At 39.8% G+C, this 16247-nt stretch overlaps 1 protein-coding gene across 1 annotated transcript in view; it reads right to left on the bottom strand.

Moving 5' to 3' along the window:
- The window catches only part of G3bp2 (G3BP stress granule assembly factor 2), a 40030-nt gene that overhangs the window by 23396 nt on the left and 387 nt on the right, over nucleotides 1–16247 (bottom strand). The window contains exons 2-6 of the mRNA XM_012514262.2: nucleotides 5456–5574; nucleotides 2170–2251; nucleotides 1121–1294; nucleotides 548–638; nucleotides 1–93 (exon numbers count right to left, since the gene is read on the bottom strand). Coding sequence (XP_012369716.2) covers nucleotides 1–93; nucleotides 548–638; nucleotides 1121–1294; nucleotides 2170–2251; nucleotides 5456–5574 — 559 coding nt within the window. The remainder of the gene's footprint in view (nucleotides 94–547; nucleotides 639–1120; nucleotides 1295–2169; nucleotides 2252–5455; nucleotides 5575–16247) is intronic.

The following is a 16247-nucleotide window of genomic DNA, read 5'->3' on the forward strand; positions in this document are numbered from 1 at the left end:
GAGCTTCGTAGTAACCACTGTTGGCATTTTCTTGCACAGGTTCCGGAGAAGGTTGTCTTTCTTCTTGCTCCTCTTCCACTTCATCTTCTGATTCTGATAATACACAGTATATGATATCTTTTTAAAAGAGTGTTTCCATAGTTTCCTTTATTTATCTTTTTATCTTTTTGAGACAGAGTTTTTGCTAGTTCAGGCTTGCCTTGAACTGACTTTGTAGCCCAGGCTGGCCTCAGAAAATACAGTGATCCTGTCTCAGCTTTCTGAGTGCTAGAATTACAGACATGTACCAGCATACCCTGGGGTTTTTCCATAATTTTTAACACACATACTTTTAGTGTGTTTAAGGAAATGGTATGGTGGTACAAAGAAAACTGGAAATCATTTACAAAGTCATTTAACTGCAATATTCCCTGATCGCTCAAAAACCTGAAGAGAACAAGCACATTTTTTCCACTCTACTTCAACAGAATCTATTAGTAATAAAAAGAAAACAATTTCTACAAGTTTCATATGTATAAAAACCCTTTTATCTTCAGAGTAACCTCACCTTCATCAAGTTCTGGTTCAGAATCACCAAATACTTCATCTTCATAACGAAACATATCATTGTGAACATAAAATTTATTTGGAACAGACCCCTATGGGAAAGCAATATGCAAGTATTTCATGAATATCCATAGAAGTGGTATTTCATTAAAAGAACAAATTATATGGCATATACAATTTCAACATGAGAATGCACCCAATTTTCCGAAGTTAAATATGCTATTGTTGACAAAAAAATAAACTAAAAAGGATCACCTAAAGAATATAAGAGCCTAAGAAATTCATAAACACTTTTCCTTTTTTCCAAAATATTACCTACCTTCCAAATACATGCAAGCAATTTCTGTATTATTTCTATAGTATTAGTAATCTATTTACATTAGTTCTCATCTCTTTTAATTATAAATAGTTAAAGCACTACACAAAAAGTTCATATAAATTATTTTAATAGGTCCAACAAAATGTCTCAAAAATAGAGTAGTATACAAATCTAAACCTATCAGAAGAAACTCTTAATTCAACAAACTAATAGCAACCAAATTTCATCATGTAAGTGAAATAAATGTAAACTTACTTCTGGAGCCAAAACAAAGGTCTGCATGAATTTCCTTTCTGGCTGCCCACTATTAGACAGCAAGCCCATGACTTGGACAACAACTCCATCACTCAAGGTGGCATGTGCGTCCACATGGCGGATCTTCGTGTGGCATTCACTGAAGTTCAGAGACAACACTTTGTGGTGTATGTCCTACACAGGAAAGGGGAGGACAAAAGTCTGGTGATTCTGCATTACCCGCACAGTACTGATACCTACCCTTGTTACCTTCCTCATAACTCTTGAAATGGTAACTCCTTGATTTTCCTGCTCTGACCCACTCTACCATGTCCCACCTCCCTGTGGACTGCTGCTCCTAACCACCATGTTCAACACTTCCATTCTATGCAGGAAATGAAGGAGGACCTCTCTGACACTGCAATCATCTGGCTTTACACTCCTTTCTCCTACAGTTTGGTAGTACTTTAGCCAGTCTTATGAACTCTACTGTACTGACTGCTTCTTCACACCTAATTTTACTTTACTATGATGCTTACTGGTACTATGTTTCTACTTCTAATTTCTTTGTTGAGGCCAAATCCTGGAGTCTAACCCAAGTTCCACATCCTCTACAAAGTCCTTCCTTCCTGTAAAGTCATGAAGAGTATGTATTTTTGTGCATTCCTGTGACATAAGGTTTGGCTCACAATTGCACAAAGTCCATACATTGTATTGCAAGCCAAGGTTATGTAGCATGCCATTTTCTCCTGTGTCCCCCCCACCCCAATATAATACCACTTTTCAAACAAAATCAATGTTTAAGAATTCAAAACACATTTAGTTACTACTGAAACTCATCTTGGTGAGCTTCTAATGATCATATTGGAGAAATCATGAGTACAAGCAGGCTATTTTTGAAATCAGTTTCCTTGTAAGAGAATCTTATCTATGTCTTGCACTCAGCACCTACTTTGAAAATAATGATGTACTATACCTCTCATGTTTTTCATTAATAAAAACTATTTACAAATCTCAACACAAAAATATTTAAACACTTAAAACATATGAATAAAATATGAATAACTTACATTTTGGCCATAAACAGCTTCCTGGGGCTTTCCATTAGCATCTACTCCTCCATGAACATAGGAAGAATTCCTGCCATAAAACCTACAAAATCATTTGGAATTATATACTGTCAACTGTCAAAATGTCTAAGAGGCAATAGAGTTCTGGTGTTAAAAATGAAACTAGGCTCCAGATACAGCTGTTACTAAACAGACATATAATCTTAGACAAATTACGTACTTTTAATCCACAGATTCACTTCTCTTGATAATAAAACAGGTAAAGTAACTACCTCTATACCTTCTCCTATGGATTCCATAGCATTTCCTATGGATTCAATAAGTAACACACAGACTGATGCTTAGTTTACCTGGCACAGTAAGTAGATGATCATTAGCTACTCACATGTAATTCACATCAGATCTTTACTTTATGAAATGGAAGAATGAGATAAAGTACATTTTAAATACAGATAGCTTCTTTTTTGGTAGAAACATCCTTTTTTTCTTGATACAAAAGCTCACTGCCTTAGATTTGTCTCAGGATCAAAGCTCTGTTCACTCTCAGAGATCCAAATTACTAATTCTTTTTTGTTGTTGCTGTTGAGACAGTATTTTGTTATGTATGTAGTTAGTTCAGGCTGGTCTCAAATCATATGTAACCCAGACTGACCTCCAACTCAAAGTGATTCTCCTACCTTAGCCTCTGGAGTGCTGGAATTACAGGTGTGCGCCATCATGCCTGGTCAAATATTTAGGTATAACTGAAATAATTCAGACAAGTAAACAAAAAAATCTACAGTTACTTCAGCATCAAACTTCTCATTAATCTAGGCATGGTGGCGAACATCTGTAATCTTCGTACTTGGGAGGCTGAGGCAGTGGGATCGATTTGAGTTCAAGGCTAGCCTGAACTGCAAAAGTGAGACTGTCTCCAAAAACAACAAAAATACCCCCTAAACCCCAAAATTTCTCCTTAGTATTTTTATCCTGCTCTTAATCTTAAGTACATGACAAATCAGACGCTCTCTTGGCACTGTATCAAGCAGTAATAATTAACAACTTTCTAAATTACGGTTACCAAGGGCCAGCCAGATAGCTTAGCAGACTAAAGCACCTGCTTAGGGAGAGCACAGTGGCGTTCTGAGAAGGGGATTGAGACTGGGCGTGGTGGCGTGCACCTGTAATCCCAGTGCTTGGGAGGCTGAAAATAAGAGAATCACTACGAGTCCAATCAACGTAGTGAGACCCTGCAGACCCTATCCTAAATACATTTAAATAAAGGGTTATCAAAGATACAAATTGAACTTTTTTGTACAAAGTGATATGGTGGTGTATGTCTATAATTCCAGCACTGGCAGGCTGAGGCAGGAAGATACTGCAAGTTCAAGGTCTCCCTGGGCTACATCAGTGAGTTTGAAGTTGCCTAAACTACATGGTGAGACCTTGTTTTTTTTTTTTTTTTAAAGGAGCAAACTGAGGTCCAGAAGAGGTATTATCAAGCAGGTTAGTTATGATAAAACTCAGCCCCTTTGGCTCCAGAGTCCACACTTTTAAGCACTCCCCTCTATTTCTAAATGTATGTACTTTTTTAAGTATATGTATATGAAAAGCTGTAGAAATGATCCTATCTTTGATACAATTTAGTTATTCCAGAAACTTAAAAATATACAATGTATCAGTATTAGGTATACAAAACTGCATGTCTCAGGCCCTATTACTTTCTTCTCTCCAACTCTTTCACATATGCTCTTAACAAGTACAACTCTACTCTCATGATTGGAAAAACATAGCTTCTCACCATGTGATCTGGTTTTTGGGGGACGAGTTATGTTCACAATGTTAAGGTACACTACACTCAAGTAAGACTCTCTAGCCAAAATTCGGCCTGAATACTGGCTACAGCTTGTGAGTGATCTTGTAATCTTCCTGAATTAATTTCTAGCCACAGTTGTCTCATATGTAAAGTGTGATAATTATAGTAGGTTTACTTTATAAGATTGCACTAACAATTCTATGAGATAACAAGTATGTATTCATTAATACGTACCAAATAGTGAATATAAAAAAAATTGCCTCTCAGATTAAGACAATATCTTACATATGTTCAACAGTATAAGACAAACTGCAAAATCTTTTAGAATGCCTAATTTTTAGAAGACCACCAGATACAGGAATTTAAGTGTTTAAACAACCTTCCTCAAAGGAAGCTGCCATGATATATAGTATCCATCTTTAATATAGCCAGTGTGTTCTATAACAACAAAAAAGTCTCAGGAACTACTCTTTTCTTCTATACTTCAGATTGCACTAAGTATACACATACTCAGAAGAACAAAACTAACCAGAACTGCTTACAATATAAACTAATTTCACTTGAACCTCTGTGAGGGGGAAACAAAACCTTGACTGATCGTAAGTAATTCTGCCAACGTAGTGAACACTGTTACTGTTCTGTTAGTATTCTGCATATTAGAAGAAATATAAATTTTCTCAGGCATGTAACACATTCATTTTCCAACACTGTGAGAATTTAAAAAGATGATTTGAACCATGAGTTTCTCTGTTCCTGGGGATTATGTCCAGGGAAGACTGAAGCTACTTCCTCAGCTTTTTTTTTTAATTTTCAGGGAGAGTCTTACAACTTGCCCAGGCTCGCTTTGGACTTGTGATTGATTCTTCCATGCTACCTCCCAAGTAGCTAGGACTAACTACAAGCATGTTTCACCGTTCCTGCCTTTAAGCCACTTGTTTCTAACTGCATATGGGAACCTATCACTTGGTCAAATCCTACTAGTTTTTTGTAGCACTGGAAACTGAACCCAGGCTTTTGTACTGATCTGCATCCCTAGCACCTGCCATTGACTTTCAGATAGGGTCTCACTAAGTTCCCAGGCTTTACTAGAACTACATGCATGTGTCACCATGGCCAGCTTTTAAAAAGGAAATATAACAGTGTATATTAAAAATGTGTATATAAACACGAATGTGTTTGTTATGTACTAGGAAATGTGTTTCACTCTACTCAGCAGCTAAAAACCACACAAAAAAAGACTGGTTTAGCCATCACATGGTTGAAAGTATTGGATATGGCTTAAAGATGTTTATAAAAATAATGTCAAGGACTGTGGATATAGCTTAGTGGCATAAGCACCTGCCTGGCAAGCACAAGGTCCCAAGTTCAATCCCCAGTACTGAAACAAACCAAACCATCAAGTTATAAGATGGGAAAGGTAAAATACACAGTAATAACAAGAAAATAAAATAAAGCTAAATAAAAATACTCAACAATCAATGTCCAGCTCACCTGTGTAAGTACTCTGGTGCTTTATTCAGCAAAGTGTAATACTGCCTCACGAACTCCCGCCCCACCAGCAGCGGGCTGGGCTTCTCCATAACCATCTCTTTGCTGCACAGGGTCAGACGCTGGGGGAGGGGGGAGGGAATAAGAACAACAGCTGTCACGACGCTGTCTTTATAAGCCATACGAGATACATCTTTTATTTTACATCTAGACAAATGAATGGGAATAAAGAGAACTCATTTACTAAAAATTAGTAACAGCAGAACAGTAAGTTCCCAGTCATATATATTTCCTTTTGTCCCAAGGAAAATTAAGACAAAACCTTTCATCATTTACTTTATGCTCATAGCCCCCAGAAAGTCAAAAATTACCCCTAACCTTTGTCTATCTATTGGGCAAATCACAATGCATGTAAGGGCTGGGGAGATAGCTCAGCGGAGTAAGTGCATGCCTGGCAAACACAAGGTCCTGAGCTTGATCCCTGGTGCCACAAAAACAAAACATACAGAATGCATGTTAAATTCCTAGTTAAGTTCCAATACAGGTTTCTTTAAAAAAAAAAAAAATTTTAAAGCCAAACACAGCCCACAATAGTCTTTGGAGTATGATACTGCCTTTCACAAACACCAGGCACCATCTGTGCTAATACGTACAGATAAAACTATATAGCGCCACATCATTCCAGTCACTTCTACTTCATTTGGATCATGTTCCACTAGGTTCCTTGATTCTTCCTTAAACTACCCTCTTAAAACTCAAGCTACACACATGTCCCAATCCACTTAAAGTGCTTATAAAAAACCTTACTCTGTTTTAATAAGAGTTCAACACAAAAAGCAAATCCAGACACTGCCATTTGACATACTTCTCAACAACATAGGTAACAACCCTAACGTTGGTCTTTTTGTACTTAGTATGTAGCTCAGGTTGACCTTAAGCTCTTGATCATCCTCTTGTCTCAGGTTTACAGATGTGTGCCACCACACCTGGCTTAGGAGCACACTCATCTACTATCTTTGTCCCTTCTGAATTCCTAGCAGAGAAAAGTTAATACACAAACTATATCATGATTTAAGGGGGGCCAGGGAGATGGCTCAGTAGAATAAGCACTTGCCTGGCAAGCACAAGAGCCTGAGTTCAATCCCCAGTTCCATAAAAACAAAACAAAAAACCCACCAAAAAACCAGAGGAAACGTGAAAAGCGAACCCTCAAATGTGGAAAGACAAAGTATGTAATAAGCTATGCAGAGTCCACTTTTTTAAGGCATGGAGATAAAATAAAATGCTAGTAAAAAGGTGCTTTAATTAATTACACAGTAATTACACATAATTTTATCTTTCACCTTCATTTAAATGACTCCGAATTTTAGAAAGTCAAAAGTTGAGTGGGACAAAAATACATTCTATTTTCCAACGCATAGTAAGTATGTGCCAGAAACTGTAAGAAAAAACTAGTGATAGGACATGCTCTGCTGCCTAAAAAAATTTAAGGTCCTGGGGCCAAGGAGCTAGCTCAGCGGTCTAAGTGCCTGTCTGGCAAGCACTGAGACCCAGGCTCAATCCCTGGTACCACATGCCATGCTGGTCCCACCCCGGGTACGCCATGCCAGCCACCGGCAGCAGGTGTTGTGTCACACACCTGTAATTCCAGCACCGGGGAGGTTGAAACAAGAGGATCACTATACAAGTCTGAGCTGCATAGCAAGACCCTGTACCAAATACATTAAAAAAAAAAAAATTCAAGTTCTAGACATCTTAATAATGGTATTACGATTATAAACCCACCACGAAGAATGTACTACTTGAATCAGAAGAGGAATAAAAATCTGCCACACAGGATTAAGAACTGAACCTTCTATACCATACCTAAACAGTTGTCTCTGGACATTTTTAAAAAAAACCTACTCAAAGCCTTATTCCAAGTTTATTTGCTTTCCTACCTAGCTCCTCAAGGTTAAGATTCAATCATTCCTTTCTCTTCGCAAGTACCACAGATATCAAATAACACCTTTTCTCTAGTGCCTTCTAATGTCCAGTGTGATCATTTCCCCCTCATAAATGTACTATTACACTCTTACGAGATTGTCAGAAGACATGTTTCTTGAGCTTTCCACAACTACTTTGCATGTAATGGGATTAGACAAAATTTTATGAATCTTCTACTGAAGAACATCTTCAAAAGACAAAAACGGGGCTGGGGGGTATAGCTCACTGTTGCAGTACTTTCTTGGTGCAATGTGAGCAAGACCCTGGATTTGATCCACAGCATCACAACAAAACCAGCCAACCAACAAAAACTCCCCTCAAACAAACCAAACCCCTCACTCTCCCCCCCAAAAAAACCCACTCTGAAGACAGAAATAACCTATTAAAATACCAGAGTAAACAATACAGTTGTCATGAGAATTTTGATTATTAAACAATTAAATCATGCAACTTCAAAATGCTTTTAAAGTCCATCTTATTTTATGTTCTTGTTCTTAGCTATATGTAAGATGTATGTGTATGCACACATTTACATGAAATGTTATTACTATAATACTAAATTAGAATAGAAAGTCTTGAGATTAACTGCAAGTGCAGAATAGCACAAATAACTTTAAGGGCTTTTAGAGATAATGAATTTTAAGAAAGCTGGCATAAAATATGCACACACAAATACAAACTCAGAGTCAATTATGTCCCTAAAGCTACCTAAGTAATTAATACACTGTTTTGTCAACGAAGTTAATCTGGAACACCTGACAGTCACATATTAAAAGCTAGTAAATAAGAAGTCTGACTATTGTGTATCAAAATCAACTGGAAATAAACCATAGGTCATTGTAAAACCCAAAACTCTAGGCTTATTGAGGAAACACAAGAGAAATCATTGTGACTGTGTGTGAAGTGTTTTTATTTTATTTTTGTGGTACTGGGGATTGAACTCAGGACCTTGCTCTTGCCAGGAAAGTGCTTATCCTACTGAGCTATCTCCCCAGCCCTATATTTTAGATAAGACATAAAAGTACACATACAAAAAAGGAGAACTAAAATCTTTGAGTTGGATTTTATCAAATTTAAAGCTTCTGCTCATTTAAAGGTGTGACAAAATAAAAAGACAAAACTTGAAATATTTATATAACAGATCTTGTAAACAGCTTGTAACCAGAATATATAAAGGGCTCTCTTAACTTACCAAGAAAATTACAATTTATTATAGAAACACTTATCCTGTCATTCTTGCCACTGTCTAATGCAGTCCTGGAAATTCTCTTCTGTGTTTAAGCGCTATGCTCCAATATATACTTACTTATACTGCTGCCCAGTGCCATTCAGCAGAAAGGCAGACACATAAAAACACTTATTTTGTGCCCTTCTCTGCTTCATTCATTCCATCAGGCTGTACACCAAAGTCAAACGATTGTACAAAATGAATGTTTTTTAATCCATTCAGAACATCAAGGTAGCTATGACTGCACAACTGAAGATACTTAAGAAAGAGGACTTTCAAAACTGCTTTAGAAAGCAGCAAAAGTCTGTGTCCAAAGTGAATGTGTGGCAGGGCTGGGGCGATAGCTTAGTGGTCTAAGCACCTGCATGGCAAGCACAAGGACCTGGGTTTGATCCCCAGTATGACATGCTGTGCTGGCCCTGGAACCCAGGGCACTCTGTGCTGGCTCACAAACCAAACTGGGTGTGGCGGCGCATGCCTGTAATCCCAGTGCTGGTGAGGCTGAGGCAGGAGGATCACTACAAGTTGGAACTGTGTAGCAAGATCCTGCACCAAATAAATAAATGATTTAAAAAGCTCAAAAACACACAGAAAAACAGGTGTGTGAGTGTGTGGGGGAGTAGTTTGCAAAGGATTAGTGGCAATACCTCTTTACTGGATTTAAAAGGCTGGTCTGATAGCTAATCGAACTACAGTGCCTGCTTAGGCAGGGCGCAGCAGCCAGGGCTTGATCCCTGGTGTGCCATGCTGGGTCCTGCCCGCAGGGTGCACTGAGCCGGCAATTGAGACTGGGTGTGGTGGTGTCACCTGTAATGCTAGCACTTGGGAGGCTGAAAACAGGAGAATCACTGAGTCCGATCTACATAGTGAGACCCTGAAGACCCTGTCTGAAATATAGAAGAAAAAAAAAAGGATTTAAACAGTCACTGTATTTTTTGATCACAAAATCGCTAATCATTAAAAAAGGTCAGTACAATGACATAATACAACTACCTACAATAATGGCTAACACGATAAATCTAAAAACAATAATTGCCAAGAATGGAGAGCAGCCATTAGAAAAACATGCTTTGGAAAACCATAGTTTCCTATAAAATTAACCACAACTGACATTACGCAGGAATACCACACCAATGTATAACCCAGGACAAATGAAAGCATTGTATACAGAAACCTTCATGGTGTTTATGGTGGCTTAATAATAAACATCCCCAAGGGCCAGGGAGATGGCTCAGTGGAGTAAGCGCTTTCCTGCCAAGTGCAAGGGCCTGAGTTCAATCCTTGGTTTCGCAAAAAAAAAAAAAAAAGAAAAGAAAAACAAAAACAAAAAATAATAAACATCCCCAAACTGGAAAAATCTACCTGTCCATTAATCAGGTGAATAAACAATTGATACTAAATCAGTAGAGCACTACACAATGGAACTGATACTTGCAACATGAATTAACTTCAAAAGAATTACTGTAAACTGAAGACATCGGACACAAAAGGTTAACCCAACAGAATTCTACTGGTAAGACACTATGAGAGGGGAATCAGTTGAGGAGCTGGAGATGATAGGAAAGTTAAGGACTGGAGCCTGAAGGAACTTCTGGGGTGATGGGAGTGTTTGATTTTGGTGGTGTTTGTGACTATCTGCCCAGGTATACAACTGTGCACAAGAACGGTTTATACAATTTGTCGTTGTACCTCAATTTAAAAATTTAGCAGTACACTTTTAACTTCAATATGTCATCAATCATTCTATAAGCATTTATGGTTAATCCCCTGCATATTTACTATTTAAAGAAAAACATAGTACCCTGTAATCAGTATTTAGTTAAAAAAAAAAAAAAAAAAAAAAACTTATCCAAAGCCATATTCTACCTAGCAGATTAAGAAAAATGAAAATGGTGGTATCCAATACCGTTAAGGGTGTGTGGCGGGAAATAGGTTCTTTCTTGTATAGTTCTGGTGGAAGTACAGATTGCGATAACCCATTTCAGATTGTACTTTGGAAGGTTTTGGGGTAGCACTTAAGAATGAACCCAAGATCTCTGCACTGAATTACATCCTAACCCTTTTTTATTTTGAGAGAAGGTCTCAAAATAAAAGATCTCTTGTGCAAGCTGGGCTCAAACTTGACATCCCTCTGCTCTAGCCTCCCAGAGCACTGGAAGTACAAGCACCAGCAATTTTATTTAAATTAATTATATAGTATGCATTCTTTAAAAATACACAAAATGGTTCAGAGAATTACAAATGGACAATATCCACAAAGTTAACCAATAACCACAAACTGTAGAAAAAACGCAAATCTCATCTTTTGATAAAACGCATGTTACAGAAGCAAAATCTGAGTTACTGACAGAGGGTAGAGTCTGCATAAATTCTTACTGTATTGTCTGAACATGACAGAAAGCATATATTAATGTTTGTTGTACATTCTAAGATCTTCAAATTTTAAATTAGTTTCTGATAATTACCAGATTCATGTTCATGGTTAGCAAATAGAACTCTAGGAAAAAAAATCTGCACTTGGGATATAACTCAGTGATAGAACACATGCTTGAAGTGCTGGGTTCCATCCCTACTGGGGAGGAAAATGTGAAAACTTAGTGCTATGGGTAGCACATCTAAAGTATATTCACTACTATTGTGTCTACATTAATGACAAGAGTGCTGAAAACAAATGTGACTCAGTGGCTAAAGCCTGCATGTGCTAAAATATTACCAATCAAATGAAGATTAGAATCTAGAAAGCTGAAGTGAACAACCTGGTTAAAATCATGGTGAAATCGCTATAATCCCAACACTGGGAGGCTGAAAGATTACAGTGAGTTCAAGGCCAGCCAGGGGTATGAGTTCAAAATCAGCCTAAATAAAATAGCAAGACAAAAGTCAGCTAAGTAGCAAAGAGTAATCAAAGAAAAGCTGCCCCCCCTCCCCCACCAAACCAAACCAACCAGAAAGGGCTGGGGAGATGGCTCATAGAATAAACACTTTCCTGGCAAGTACAAGAGCCTGAGTTCAATCCCCGTCCCGCCCCACAAAAAAAGAAAGAAAAGAAAAAAGAAAGAAAAACTGCCTAGATTGAAAGCACTCTCTAATGTTTTCAAATGATAAATTGTGGAACATCTTTGATGGTTACTTCAGTCACTCTTGTCTTGTTGCTGGGACAAATACCCGACACCCAAAATGAAGGAAGGAAGGTTTTATTTATTATTTAGCTCACAGTTACTGGAGGTCTCAGTCCATACTAGGCTGGCTCCAAGGCAGCGTGGAAGAGAGCATCAGTTCATAGTGGTGGCAAAGAGCAAGAGGAGCCAAGGGAGGAGGAAAAGCAACAATGGTAACAGAACGGAAGTCTGTCTTTCTTAAATTGCATTCAGGCTCTGGGAAGTAAACATACCCATAATCCCTGCAGTACTAAAACCCATAATCCCAGTGGATCATGAGTTTGTCTCGAACTCTAGAAGTCTGTGTCCCTTGACTACATGAAGCTTTCAGGGGACAACGAGACAAAAACCACAATAGTTCACATGCAGTCATTGAAATAGTATCAAAGACTACAGAACCATATAAAAAAAAAAACACTGAAAAAAAGGTAAAATTTACACTTCAGAAATTACTTCATTAACATAAAGGACTGTACACAACGTAGGCAAATGAATAAAATTAAGCTGTCTACAAGTAGTACAATACTTATCAGAACATTTTACAACAGAAAAGACAAATGAACCAAACAACATAATTTTGGATTCTGTCAGTTGTCATGATTTTCTGAGGGCTCTGAAATAGAATCAGCTCTGTGCTCTGATTAAAGGGACTTGTGCATTACCATATAATGATAAAATGCTTAGGTGTAACTTCAAACACCTGGTCAGATGTGCTACAACCTAAAAGTTTCAGATTTCTGAGCTTTCCATCTCTGAGATTAAACATGCTCAGCTGGTAAAGCCTATGCAAACATTCCAAAATCCAAAAACCCTTCAGTCTGAATACTTCTGGTCCCAAGTATTTTGGCGAGGGCACATTCAAATTTATGTCATTAAAACAAATAGCAAAAAATTCACTTATCACATGTTGTTCTTTGGTGTCTATTTCAATGTTTGGAGAAAATGGCTGAAATGAAGACTAATTAAAAGAAAATCATATTTTCTCATTAAAAAGCCAGGTTGTCCTAGTGGCACACCCCTCTAACCCTAGCTACTGCGATACAGGAGGATTACAAATTCAAAGATAGTGTGGGCAATCTAGTGAGGTCCTATCTCAAGATCTAAGGGGGATGGGCATGGGCTGGTACATAGCTTGGCTCAATTCCCAGTTCCACTCCCCCAAAGCACAATCATTTCTGGATCTTCTAGTATTTCCAGTAACAGGTTGTAGTTCTCTTTGCCAGAAAGAACGGTATCAACGAATATGCTTGTGCTAGGACCTCCCCTAGCACAAATGGGAAGCTCCCCACCATTTGTCCAGGAAAGAGAGCTCTCACATTAGTCAGCCCAAAGCCCATTCTCATTGAGTCACATTCATTTTCTACTTACATCCCTTATCAATCTGGAAGTTCCCCAAGCTGCTGATGGTCTCTGTCTAAAGTGACTTAACAATCACAGCAGTATTCTATCTTTGTGGAGCAGTGACTTCCAATGTGTTGAAAGAAAGTTTCATAAACCAAACTGAAGAATGGTGACAGAAATAAAGTGAAGCCAGGACTTAGGGCCCTCTTCTCCCAGGTCACACAGGTAAGTTGGCAAGTCCTGAAATTCACAAACTATTGTTTTGTTTTGTTTTTTGTGAGGGGGGTTAACCAGGGATCAAACTCAGGATCTTCTATTTGTCAGGCAGGTACTTAAGCTGCCAAGTGATCTCCTAGCCCCACAAACTATTAGTGTCCAATCATTAACACATGGAAATGAAATCCTGTGCCCTGACCAGTGCGTATAGCTTCTCAGGAAGCTGCATTTGTAGGACTATTTGGGCCAGGAAGTAGAAACCAGCCCAGACAACACAGTAAACACAATGGGTTGCAGGGTCTCCCTAGTTTGCCCCCCTCACCTCCAGACACACAGAAGAGCTGCTCCACAAAAATAAAACGCATGTACTTATTATTATGCTTTAAAAATCTAAAAAAAATAACTCGTTTATCTCATTGAAATAGATACATTAGCGTCGTTACAGAAAAGAAAATGTATTTAGAACTCAAGGAAAAGGAGATTAAAGTTACTGGGCTATAGTTCTAAGACAGAATTTGAAATTGAGCCTCCTGGTCTAGTAATGCTTTCCTCAGTACAAGAATCTCTTTGGAAGGAAAACCAGAGAATGGAGATTAAGAGAAATCAATTAAAAAAAACAAACAAACAATTTTTAGCTTATTTGAAACACTTGGGAGTAGTAAAAGGCAAAGGAATACAACGGGCTAGTAACACAACAGGAAGTGCAAACATCATTCACAATATATGTGCTATGATGTCAAAACAGGATAAAATACCAAGACAGAAGACAATAAGCAGAAGTACCAAAAGCTGATTCTATTGCTATCTCTATTATTTTATTAGATATTAAACAGGTGTATTGGAATACATGTCTGAAGCAGCTCTTAAGTTTGTTTCATTGTATACATACCCATTCAACTTAAAATACTGGAAAAATCTTTTCGAAGTAACTAGGGAACTGATTCTCAATCCTCATTTAGCAATAATTATGCATGAGCTGTTAAGATCTAAAAACGATATGAATTTCCAGTAATTGATACCGAAACTTTGTCTCTCATCAAAATTCTGTTCAAACAAGAAGCTGCTCACTGACAATTCAACTGCTGAACACTCAAGTCAGTGAAGCTGTCCATGCAGTTACCAATGACTTTCTTTAGCTGCCACTTTTGATCCCATCTGCTGCACAGACATTCTGGTTCACTCAGTGAATGAACTGACAGCTCTAAGCAGGAATCATTCCTATAAAGTCCTTAATAAGTTTTCAAAACTAAACAACCTGTAGAGATTAAATCACAACGCAAGAACACACAGGCCTAACCCTAAAAATACGAAACAAAGATAATAACACCAAAGAAACACCCAATTTAGCCATCGGAATAAACCGGTTTTTAAGAACAGAAATCTTGAATAACAAAAAGACCACCAGATTAGGGGTGGCCAAGTGTTTACTCCGAAACTTTATTCACATGCCCAAGGCTATATTAACCGCCAAATATGGAGTGGACGAGGTCCACTCCAGCTGCAGTTCATGGCTCCTAGATTCAGGTAGGGCAATGCTAACGCTTGGAAAATAGCACAAGGATCCTGAGCCTTAAAGATACCTGAGTGCCTTGATCCATTAGTAACAGAACAATACCACATAAGAAAACGGGGACAACTGCTATTCTAGCTCAGGTGCTTGAGTTCTGCTTTCCGTTTTTTAAAAGGGCAAAGGTACCTCTCCGCAAAATTCACTAAAATGCTGGTTATACCAGGGTGCGGAGGTGATTCATGCGGAAAAGTGTAGGCGCAAATCTATATTCGCCCCAAAGCAGCACAGGGCCACCTTAAGAAATCTGCTTTCAAAAACTCTGGGAAAATCCGATCAGATCCGACTACAAAACTATACACAATCCAGGCAAGTTTACGTTCCTCTCCGTTTTCCACCCCTGCAAGACAGCAGCGGCACAGAAACCATTCCACAAAGCCCCCAAGCCTCGTTCCTGGGTCCGTGAGGGACCTGCTGCCTTGAAAGGCTAAGGTGGCACAGGTTTAACCCGAATCACAGAGCTCTCCAGTTAAGCCAGGGGGTGGAAGCGGGGGTGGTGGAACGTAAAGGCGCCGGGACCCGGGAGCCGGCCGATTCGGCGGCCTCGGATCCGGTTTCCGGTGCAGAAATGGTGCCCGGAGGCCGCGACTTTCGCATCTGCGTCGCTCCTGCCGCGCTCCCCTCCCCCAAGGGCGGGGCGGCTATAGCGTCCCTGTGGAAGACCGGCTGAAAACGCATCGGAGCGGGAAAGCCTCCCCAGGCCACCGGTCCTCTCTAGCCCGGGCTCAGTAGAGCCCTGGGCCCTTCGCCCGGCCCGCGCGCACCCGCCTTCCGCCCCTCACCTTGGAGGACAGGCTCGGCTTTTCCACGCACACTCAGCGTACGCAGCCGGCGAGAACAATGTCTCCCGCTGCAGCCCCTCAGTCTCCGCGCTCGTGCGCCGGACGGTTGCTGCGGGCACGCACGGAATGTCCCCTACCGGCCACCACACCGGCCTTCCCGGTCGCCCCCGTACACACCTCCAGCCAACAAACGCGGCGGGTGCGTAGTGCGGGGCGCAGCCAAAGGAGTCGCTGAGGACAGGCAGCCGCGGCTTCTCCTCGTTCAATGGCTCTCCCTCAGAACAAATCTAAAAGCTCCGAAGACGCAGAACTGTGAGCTCCTTTCGCGCACAACCACCCCTCTGCGAGCACCCGGCGCTGCGGCCACCGAACGGGAACACGAACGTCCCGCCCCCTTGGCCACCGCCCCCTTATTGTTTTACCCCTGCCGAAAGGGCCAGGGAACCCCCCAGCACAGCGTTAGCCAATCACGCATCTCCTTTGAGCTCCGGACCCAACCTCCTCGCGTCCCTGCGCG

The sequence above is a fragment of the Octodon degus genome, unplaced genomic scaffold, assembly GCF_000260255.1.
Source record: "Octodon degus isolate 3935 unplaced genomic scaffold, OctDeg1.0 scaffold00028, whole genome shotgun sequence".
NCBI lineage: Eukaryota > Metazoa > Chordata > Mammalia > Rodentia > Octodontidae > Octodon > Octodon degus.